This window comes from Podarcis cretensis (assembly GCF_951804945.1).
Source record: "Podarcis cretensis genome assembly, chromosome: 2".
NCBI lineage: Eukaryota > Metazoa > Chordata > Lepidosauria > Squamata > Lacertidae > Podarcis > Podarcis cretensis.
Window position 1 is genome coordinate 74,643,807 of NC_137171.1, and position 11,645 is coordinate 74,655,451.

Below are 11,645 nucleotides of genomic sequence, written 5' to 3' on the forward strand. Positions count from 1 at the left end.
TGGGTGCCAAGCACCTCCGCAAGCCTTATTTTATTCTGGATCTACAGTTTCTGGAGCTGAGCACTTTCGTGAGCGATATACACTCTGGATGTTGTGGACTGCAACTCCCATCACATCTGATCATTGGCCCTGCTGTCTGGAGCTAACGGGAACTGTAGCCCACAATATTTGAGAAGCATCATAATGACTACCCCTGGTCTGCTACCTCAGCCCTCATACTTCTCAGGGGGTAGCTTTTGCCTCCCTAGGATATCTATAGGAATGACATGACACCTTTTGTTGAAGCCTTTTGGGCTTGCATTTAGAAAATGCTAGAAAGCAGCCTAGATATCAGCAAACCTGTATCTAAGGCATGGAGCCAGGCAATAATTTGAAGACATGCTACTGGCACTTGGTTATTCTGTTATTTCACCTGGTACTTCAGTTTTCCCTGAGATGATCTGCCTGTCTGAAGCGTTGTTGTTGTTGTTTGTTGTTGTTGTTGTTGTTGTTGTTGTTTAGTCGTTTAGTCGTGTCCGACTCTTCGTGACCCCATGGACCAGAGCACGCCAGGCATGTCTGAAGCATAGTCCCGCTATTTCATTTTCATATACTAACGCAGTTCTTCCATGGGTCCAAATTTAGACATAGACCTGTATGATTCCTCAGCCCTTTTTGGCTACTTCATTCTTATCTGATGTGCTGTTCCAGCCTCCTCTCTCTTTTTTGGCCAGTCATTTTTCTGTATGCAAGGCAGGTAGGGATGAAAGCAGTAGCCACACTTTTTCTTTAAAAAATACCTTATGCTAGGGAGAATTACAGAGCATGCCCCTGTGTTATTCCCAAGAAGCAGGTATATGATTGAAGCCTTAAAATCATTGTTCATGTTTCTTACTTAATAATATTTCACAAGACCGGGAGGAAAGATGAGGAGATGCTTTTACTATTGTGTACATTAAAGCCATTTGTTCCTGAATTGGCCAGGAAGACAAGGATTATGTTCCAGTGGCAGTAACTGTAAACAGACTCTTATTCAAGAGATTTGTTCCTGGGGGCCAGAGTCAATTGCTTAGGTCTCAGGACTCTTACATGTGGGGTTAAGTTTCTCGGTGCACTTTGTAGAAATAGTGACGTTTCCAAGTCCATGGTTTTATTGATTCTTTTATTGACAAGTGCTTGCTAAGGGAGAACAGATTGTGCTTTATAGCTATTGATGAGCCTTCTCAAGGGAAGAGTCAGAACAACTATAAAAGGCTGCTTTCCTAGATCCCAGCAGATTTTTCTTGTTATTAATGCCAACATCCATGTGGGTGTAATGGGGGAAAGAATCATTCTCAGTGCGGAAGAAGGGACCCGGATTGTGGACGAGCACTTCTGGGAAGGACCTCCTTGCAAGCCAGCGGGAGGGCCAGGGTCCCCTGGGTGCAGCCGCGTGGCCACAGCCCAGCTACCGCCATTGGCGCACGTCCCTCCCCGGCCCTGCGGTGCCTTCACACAAGACACCTCAGGTAGATAGTTAAGAGTTTAGGCTGCTTCAGTGGCAGGCGCCTGGCACCCCCCAGAATTCAGCGCCCGGGTGCCCCGCACCCCTTGCACCCCCGGGTGAAGACGGCCCTGCCTAAAGAGACGGTTGCTGACACCAGCTTCTAAGTGGCTTTTACCCCAAGCCAAATTCCACCCCAGTGAAATATTCCCACAACCCAGTCCAGCAACAGGGGACAGTCTGTGTCTACACCCTGAAGCACCTCTGGTTGTATTTCTGGCTGCTTGGTCCATTTAGCCAGCTTTAAATACCTGCTTGTGTAACCTTCCTCTGGTAAGACCTTTACACAGGGCAGCCTCTCAGAACAATGTAGCCACTGACTCCCTACACCTGATCTTCAGGCTTCAACATTTCCCTCAACATATTTCTGGTCTCTCCCCACTCCCTCCCTCATCTGCTCCAACACCCAACTGTCCAAATCACAACCGTCTCTCTATCTCTCACTGACAAAATGATTTTGTATCTCTTCTCTCACCTGTTACCAAGATCTCCTGCTACACAGACTTGCAACATCGTAACAGTACAAGGGATCTAACTTTCAAAGAATTTTTTCATTCATAAACAATCATAGACAGACATATCTCTATCTCTATCTCTATCTCTATCTCTATCTCTATCTCTATCTCTATCTCTATCTCTATCTCTATCTCTATCTCTATCTCTATCTCTATCTCGTCTATGTCTATCTCTCTCTCTCTCTATCTCTCTCTCTCTCTATCTCTCTCTCTCTCTCTCTCTCTATCTCTATCTCTATCTCTATCTCTGTCTCTGTCTCTGTCTCTGTCTCTATCTCTATCTCTATCTCTATCTCTATCTCTATCTCTATCTCTATCTCTATCTCTATCTCTATCTCTATCTCTATCTCTATCTCTCGTAGCATTTCTCCACAGCCACCAACTTGGATAACTTTGAAAAAGGGTTAGACAAATTCATGGCGAGTAAGCCTATCAATGAATACTGGGCCACAATGGCTATGTTCTATCTCCACTGTTGGAGGCAATGGGCAAGATTCAACTAATGAGTCCCATCAGTGGAAGCCCTGCGCAAGGACTTCCACTTGCGCAATGAGTTTTGCACCTCCCTATAGCATCCCTGAAAAGTAGCTCTGGAGAATTAAGAAAACCCCTGGAACAGCACGTGGTGGGGTGGGGAGAGGAGATTGTTCCATCTGGCAAGACAAAAGACACGCCCTGACAGAAGGCTCATAAGAGTGTGGCGTGAAATTCCTCCTACAAATTCTCTTGAATCCAGATCAACTTATGGTGCTTGTAACCCTTATCTTTCAGTTCCACTACATGCTATGCTGAGAAGTTCCCCAAACTGCAATTAGAACCAATGTTATTAATAAAATAAGAATTGGAGTAATACTAGCTTAGCTTTGTTGCCTCAGAAAAAAAAATGTATGCACTTATCTTTGCTATTTGTGAATATGTGCTTGCTTCCTGCAGCCTGTGTAGTAGTCACTATTCTAACTGAAGAGCACATGAGTTGTGTATGGAATAATGTGATCATGCATAACATAAAGAATGCCAGAGATTTGGGTAACTGAAAGTTTCTCATTTTCTAAAAACAAAGCAATAATACTGGGAAAATTAGACCCCAAAATTTAGAAATTAATAATTGAACCTTAGAAGAATATAGTTGATAAGAAAACAAGCTTCTGGTTTTACAACGAGCACTAGGTATCCAAACAACAAGAGGTTGGTGACCACATATTCACAATTCTGTGAGATACAGAAAGCTGCCTTAAAGTGAGTCAACCCTGCATTTCAGACAGGAATGTTCCTCAATCCTGCTACCAAAAACCTTTAACTGGAGATGCCATGGATTGAACATGGGATCTTCCACAAGGAAGCATGTGCTATGGACTCTCTATCAGATGCAACTGTGCTAAAAGGGGGCTTTAGAAGACATTATATATGCATGCATCATTCTCTGTTTTTAAAAAATGTGCTTGGACTTCCTTGTATACTTTGCCGATGTCTGGACCCACAGATTCTAGCAGCAGGAGCTAAACTATTTACAGCAGGGTTGTTGCAGTGTAGGGGCATCACAGAACAGGACTTAGCTTAAAGAGCAACACCATCACCAAGGGGGCTTACACTTCACAAACTGCAGTGAAAGGAAAGGAAACTTTCCATCAAACATCTAATGTCCCCTTTGGAGTTATATTTAAGTTTGTTGACCACACACACAAAAAAGCTTTAGGCACACTATGTTCCCAAAATGCAAACTTTGTTGTTCCTCATGCGTCACTCGTGACTGGGGATAGTAGTGCTGGAGGGGACAGGTCTTTGTGGAAGTGCGGGGAGCTGGACCTAATGCTAGAAAAGCATCTGAAGAATAAAGGTGGTCTTTTAAAAGCACTCAGGTTTCCAGGCCAGTTACTTACTCTCCTAACAATAAAGCGGTTCTTATTTGCGAACCAGGCAACACTAAGGGAGAATCAAACAAGAATAGCTTAACAAGCACCAACATCCTGCAGAAATCTATAGGGTATTCTACACCAGTATGTTAAGGACTGGATAAAGGTCTGGTAGTTGAAAGTGGAAAGAGGAGGGGGAGAAGGAAAGGTTCTGGAGGACCCAGAATGTGTCTTGGAGCCATTTATATAAGGGATGGCTATTTTTGTGTGTGCGGGGAGCTGAGGGCCACATTTATCCTTCTCAACCCTTCGGGACCACATACCAGTAGCAAATATGGACAAAAGTAGGTGTGGCCACATCACACTCTCACATGCACACTATGATATGCACACTGTCATATGCACGCACACATACAGAGGACATAAACAGGCACATAGACTCCCTTCTCATCTGATCCATACAAACCATTTGAGGGGAGGAGCTTATCACTGTTCTCCACCCATCACATGATTGATTTGTTGAGACGAGGGCCAGATGATTTGTATTTCTGTCCACTGCTCTACTGTGTCTACTTTAATTTGACTTTTTTTCCTGCCACTGCCAAAATTTGAGAAAAATTTCCTTTGGATGTAGGTGATTCCCGCCCCCCCCCAAACTGGTGTTTAGCCACCCCTGATGTATATTATGTGTGTAACTGCCTCCTGTTAAATTTAAGGAGCTCACAAAGATCATTTTCCTACAGCACATGTTCAAAACATTGTTATTAGGAAGAGACTTTGGTTCAAGGGAACCACCCTGCTCCCTTTTTTCTTGATTCTTCCTAAATCTGTCAATATCCACATAGCAATTTAAAGGGAGAGGGGGTTCTGTTCCACCTTTTGCTATAGATGAGTTCTGTAATGTGAGTGAGTAGGCAGTAAGATATGTATGCGCGGGATATTTTCATGTCCCTGCTGGGTAAGCTGGTAACTGTAAGTTTATGAAATGCAAGAAGACACAGCTTGCCTTGTGCAAACATGAATGCATTATTGGCTGCCACTGGAAGCTCTCGCCCCAATCCAAGAATGGTTGAAGCATGCAAAGTGGGAACTCCTCATCCACCCACTCACTCTAATCCGTTACATGTGTGCCTTGGCTTGCTCCTTGCTGGAGTGCTGCTGTTGTTATGAGGGGAATTCCACAATACATTTTTTAAACAGCTGAGCATATAATCATGTTTTTATGATGACTTTTAATAGCAAGCTTGCCCTTGGCTACCTGTCTATCAAGTTTCAGCTGTTGTGTGATTCCATTCCTCCTCTCTTTTCTCTTCGTGTTTCAGTTTCAATATTTAGTTACATACTAAATGCTGTTGTAGGAAACCCTAGAAGGAGTCTCTGGCAAAATTGGAAATGTTAACAAAGTTCTTTCATACAATCTTTGTATTCTACTTCTAAGCCTGTTAAGGGGAAAGCCATGACATTTCAGTAAGGGGACAGGATTGCAAGAGAGGAGACACGTTTTGTCCAGTAGAGGGCAATATGAATGCACTTTCCTCATGTCAACATTCTCTAAAGCTCTTTGGTTTAGCCAAAGAGAGTATGTGAAAGTATGTTTACCAATGTTTCCTAGTAAAGGTATCTTCTAATACATTCCAGATATGTTCCAGATATTCCAACACACATTGTTTTTGCATTTCAAGCAGAGAATACATTTAGAGCTCAATTTTATGTTGGGCCACGGTGTTGTACAAATGTTCTCAGGTCATTCTGTTGAGAAGGGAAATAACAGTGTGATCCAAATCATGGGCACCATGCCTACACTATTTTGCAATTGCTTTCCAATTTTGTAGCTATAGATTCTGTACTAACTTGTGACAAGTTACCACTAAACTTGGCTGGGGTTTGCTGCCTTTTTATTGAATGGAGATCAGAAAGCTCTTGCTCTTCTTTCTTTTCTTAAAAATTCATCCATACTTTCCTGTGAGACAAGCCTAAGTCAATCATCCTGAGTTACTAGTAAATTTATTTAATTAGATTCAATCATGCAGTTTTCTTTCCTAAGAGGACCTAAGCTGTCAAAAGATTATTTCCCTGGAATAATCCAGTCTGATATGGGGGAAGGGGGTCACCGACTGTACAGAGACACCCCTTGCTCATGAAATCTCTGCCCAACTAGGAGGAACAGTTTGTCACTCTCTCAGGTCATCCAGGTAAGTAACTGTAGATACAGAGTCCTTAAGATAGAAGGGTTAATACTGGTTTATTATCAACACAAGATTGGAACAACAATGAATTAGAATACTATTTAATGTTTCTTTTTCTAATGCGTTAAATTATGATTTGCCTTCCTGAACAATTCTTGCTTTAATAGCTACTGGTTTGCCAATTTTGCAGTGTACTGATCTGGGTGGTCTTCAAGGATCTTGACAGCCAAGCATCTAAGCCTAGAAGCCAATCTCTGTTTGCTTTGCCTTCTTGAACGCTTTGGTGGGAATGAACACCACAGGATTGCTATTTTGGACCGTAGATTTATCTTCTAAACTATGTCTCTGGCCAAACCCACGGGTCTTAAATTAATAAGATAGCATATGATACAGTCCATTATACAGTCAATGGATCCATTTAGCTTGGTATAGGCTTTTGCTGCTTATCACACTCTTAAACCCCTCCCCATGTCCTTGTGATATACTTTTTGCTGGGATGAAATTGCATGGTTTTTTTTTTAAACTCCTATTGCTTGAAGAATCCAAAGTATGTTCAAATAAATGCAAGGGTGGAGATGTGTAGTGGGCGCTTCTTCATGGTTCTGAGTTTATAATCTTTCCCCAGTATTAACTCTCTGTTCTTCTTTTACATAAAGGGGCCGACACCTTAAGTGAGAACAGCTCTGTCAGCTTGGAGACTACAACCAACAGCAGAGATACTTCAGTGGCTACCTCCATCTTGTCCCCCTTCACGTCTGGCCACAGCCGAGATGAGGTGGACAATCGCAGTGAGCACAGTTACAGCGAGTCAGGGGCTAGTGGCTCCTCCTTTGAGGAACTGGACTTGGAAGGCAATGGTGATGGTGATGGAATGGCAGGTCTGTCGGCTGACCTTGGTTCTGTTGAAGACCAGGACACCGCCAAGGCCAAATGGACCAAGGAGCCTATTGCCCTGGAGAAAGAAAGGGGCGAAGAATAAAGCCATTTCTTTTCTTGTGTTTCTTGGGGATTGGAAAGAGAAACTGATCATCTCTCTTGCTTCTTTTCTGTCCAGCCAAAAGATTTCGGTCACTAATCTATGTTGAGACCTATCCTACTCTTTGTCTGCAGACAAGTATTTGGGGTGTTATAAAAGAAGAGCAGTTATATCCAGGGGAATTGTAGCTGGTTTCCACTCTCCTGTAGCCAGACTTAAAGATGTGTGCTGTAACAGGAAACTGGGAGTGGGATGGTGTGAAGTAGTGCTGGGGAGCTTCAGTGTTGAACAGCACAGTGTATTTCAGTATGTGGGTGTATAAGAGTCAGTGCATAACTATGCGGAGATCACTCTTCATGAGCCAGTAGATGCATTTGCGTGTAGACTGCCCTCTTGCATCTCTTTACTGCTTCCTGCGCTCCTTCCCATTTACCCCCTAATCAGACTGTTTCTGTGCAACTCACGCACATTCATTGGCACCACATCTATTGACACCAAAGAGCAGTAGTTACATTTGAAATTGAAAACTGTAGTGCAAACCTTTAACCCTTAAATGGATGCCTGAGTTTTCTTGATCAGTAATGCACTTAACAGCTTCCCTTTCAAAGGTTAAAAGTTTCTGAGCAGGCTTATCATGATCCCAAACACTCACATGTTGCTTCTGCTCCCTTTCCTATTCTTCTTCACTTGCCTGTACAACCCACTTTCACTGTCTTCTCTCTCTTAGATTGCATGATCATGCACATACAACTGTAGCACCCGTTAACATTTTATGCTATGCCTCCAGGAAGTGAACTTGAGAAGTTCCTTGTCTAGTTTCAGATTTTTTTTAAAAAAAAGTCCACATGAAAGGAATAGCCATCACACTTGACATAAATGGTGTCCTCTTCCTGCATTCTCGGCAAAGAGGTTGTGGAGAATGGGTACTATTGCAATAAAACAGGGCAACAATACAACAGAAATGGCACAACCATGTTTTCTCCAGTGCTGATTCTCAGAGGTTGTGATGCAGTGGAAGGATTGGAATGGAATATTATTGTGTTCAGTGCAGTGAAGTGACAGATTTGCTGCAATATCCCAGATATAATGGTAACCATAGTGGATTTGACATAATGTTGTGTGCCAGTGTTGGAAGTTTATATTTTAATTCTTCTCACAATTTCTGCATATTCTTCTGGAACAAATAATTTCCGCACAGAGAAACAAGTTACAGAGTCTACCCTTAATGAAAGATAAGAATTTCTATAGCTTTCATTGCAGTACACCCCTTAGAAGGATGAGATGAAGATGGTCTTCATTTTACGCTGGTAATAATATCTGGATGCTGGGCTGGGTCAAACCTGCCTCCATCAAAACCACGCTGAGGGCTCTGTACCAGATTTTTCACTGCTGTCACAATGAAGGTCTTGTACTGAGAAATCAACTGATGAGAATCATGTCACACAGTCTGAATTCAGAGCTCTATTGTGGGTTAAGGAAGGCATCAAGGCCACAGGAGGAAAGAAATACATATGTGTGTATATTTGGGGTATGTGTGTGAAATATTGGAAAGTTCTAATGCTCCCCACCATATTCTTCATACTCTTCCTTACATCCTCTCTTGAAGGTCTTGGATCAATGGCTCACTCTGTTTCTTAATGGAATTGGATCCATATTGTGGGCAGAGATGTTCGACGTTCAGCCACCTTCAAGACCTTCTTTGTTTCTGAGCATTGACTCAGCCTGGTGGGAAATCAATGGGATGCAGTGTTAGAACCTTCTCCCTTGGGCTGTGTGGTCCATAAGGCTGCTAACTCCCTCCTCCAAGCAATTGCCATTGATTCCTTCCTTTTTTCTTTGTGTTGTTGTTGCTGTGGTCTATAACCTTTATATTTCTCTTCTGGCTTACTATTCCTTGGTATTTAATTCTATGTTCATGTTCCCCCAATCCTGATTTACCATGATATCCAAATCAGTAATTCCACTTTAGCTACAATGTCCCTGAAATTAGTAGGGACGATGCAAGCAGACACATGTTCAATATATGGGGAGCTGGATATGTTCCATCCCCATTGTGCCTGGATTCTGTATAACATTCTCACACATTCTATCGGGTAGCTTTCCCATCCACCTAGATATTAACTTCATTCACTGGCACTGCACAGTTGATGTTAGTATGGTACATGGAATTACTTGAATGAGCATCATTCCAGCTATCCCAATTTAGCACCCAGTAGATTTTCTTGTGCCCATTGCTGAGGATGGCTTCCAAATGTGCAGCATAGAGCATCTGTTCATATATTTCTACGTGTGAGTATATCTATATGCAAATGAGTGTATATGTCCACAAGTACCCTTGGGTATGTGTGATGGTTTGTGCACTTGTGAGCGCCTGGGTCTGCTCACTTTGTGCATAGACCTGTGTCTATATGCACAGACTCGGAGACAGAACAGACACGACACCATAAATGAAATTGCAATGTATTGAATGGTGTCGTGTTTAATTTGGACCTCATACTGTGGTCTTCCCATTTCCCATATGCATAAATGCTCCTTTTCCTGAGTAATAGGGATGTAATTAGAACATAGGAAGTTGCAGGACTAGCAGGAGACATATAGACAGGACTGTATTATGGCTTTCCTCATATTTCATTTGACAGATACAAAAATACTATTCTCTCTGTTATGTAGAATAGGGGAAGCAGGTAAAATTTCTTCAGCTTATAATAACTGCTGCTTGTTAGTGAATTCTGAAGTAATGGAGGCAAAAACACCAGCATCAATGACTTGTTTATTCCCCCCCCCCCATGATAGCTTGTTTGTATAAAGCTTGTTTACCTCCCATTGTGAATACACATATGGGAGGACATTACAAATCCTCTTGTGTGTGCCATGTGCATACACATATACATGATTGTAAGTTACATCATTTCTTGTTCTTGTTTGTGTGTGTTTGTGTCATGGCATATAAATTCTGTGTTCCCACATGCATACAGCCCCTTGTTATATTATGTAGCCAAGCACAGGTGAATGTGCTTCTTATATGTTAATCATCTTTTTGCTTATATGTTTGAAGTCAACAAGGCACATGTATAGTACTCTGGCTATATCATCTCACAGTTCATGTGCACTTGGGAAACATGAGATAAATTTCCCTAGTGTGGAAAACTTGCATTTTAGTGAGAAAATAAAGCTTAGAAATCTTAGTTTAGCTTTCTCCCTGACATGCAAGCTTTCCACATGCAGGGAGGTTTTTTAAAAAAAAAACACAAAAGTTTTTCATCAATAATTTCTCATATATTCCATTCATGTGAAGAAATCTGCTCCATTCCAGCCCAAATAGCTCAGAGGCTAATGTATGAAGTTTTAATTGGACTGTGTTAGCTTGTTGACAGAGTACAAATTTTCTATAACCATCTTTGAATAGGAGCACAGGTGAGTTTAAGGTTGGAGTTTATTTGTTTGTTTGTTACTTTTCACTCTTCCTCCTCCTAAGAGTTGAGTTGGTAATAGGTAGAGAGCAGGAACAGATTCACTGAGTATTTGGAGCTGTTTGAGTTTAATGTGTTAAGCCACTGTTGAGTTCATTTCTTTGGTTCTGCTGAGATGAGGAAGCAACCTTCACTAGGCATGTGTAGACAATGGCAGTTATCCACAAGCCATTTATTTTGGAGTAGAAGGGTAAAAAATGACAGCTTCCCATCAACTGTGCTTTAAATATTCCAGTACAGATTCAAGCTAGCGAGAGGAGCACATTGATTAACCTGCCATGATATGAACCATGAACAGGGGAAGCCATCCGTACATATACTTTCACCTATACTCTCCTTTTGTCAAAATTCTCAATGAAACGGTGCTTTCTGTAAGAGTTGCCTGAGTAGTTATACATAGTTTCTCCAGAAGCGAGCACATGACCTAGTGTCTCCTTCCTCTGAAGCCCACCTCTCCCCTTAACGGATTCTACAAGCTCTTAGTTGTCATCTTTGTGAACGTCCAGCATTTTGCAGACAAATAATTTCAGATATGAGTCCAGAATCCTAACAAGCTCTGGTGTTGTATGCCACCATCCCTTGGGTCAATCAATAGAGGGATTGTCACAGTATTTGAGAGACCTGCCTGCTAATGTTTCCCAGGCTGCTTCAGGCAATCTTTCACATGTCCACTTCTTCCCAAAGAATTGAATTGCCGAAGGCATAACTGGAGCCTGCTCTTATTAGGCAGCTGTCTGGCAATCTGCTCTAAGATGCTCTGCTTGTTCTGTGGCTGGGCTGGCCTCTCTCTTGGCACTTGCTGCAATTGTGAAGGGACTGGGTGATGAATAAAATTACCATCCATCTGTGATGAGAACACATCAGAGCATACCAAGGAGTACCAATGTTTCTTCTCTTCCATTCTAACCCTAGCTGACACAGTTTGCTATAATGGCAGTTTCAAATGCCTTGTAGCCAATACCTGGGATAGAATGTGATGCTACACTATTAACACACATGGGCAGATTTGTGTTGTTGCCTGTTGGGACATTTTACAGTTGAAGACATGCAGCTTTCCTAACAATTTCATTTTGAAGGCATAAATATCCATCGGTGTCTGCATCTCACTTTCATTAGCACCATATTC

At 42.1% G+C, this 11,645-nt stretch overlaps 1 protein-coding gene across 4 annotated transcripts in view; it reads left to right on the plus strand.

Annotated features, from left to right (window-relative positions):
- Positions 1 to 10,894, plus strand: part of TEX264 (testis expressed 264, ER-phagy receptor) — a 180,464-nt gene extending 169,570 nt beyond the window's left edge. For all 4 annotated transcript variants that reach the window (XM_079968061.1, XM_079968064.1, XM_079968063.1 and 1 more), the window contains one exon: positions 6,730 to 10,894. In XM_079968061.1, coding sequence (XP_079824187.1) covers positions 6,730 to 7,052 — 323 coding nt within the window. In that variant the 3' untranslated portion in view covers positions 7,053 to 10,894. The remainder of the gene's footprint in view (positions 1 to 6,729) is intronic.
- Positions 10,895 to 11,645: the final 751 nt, after the last annotated feature.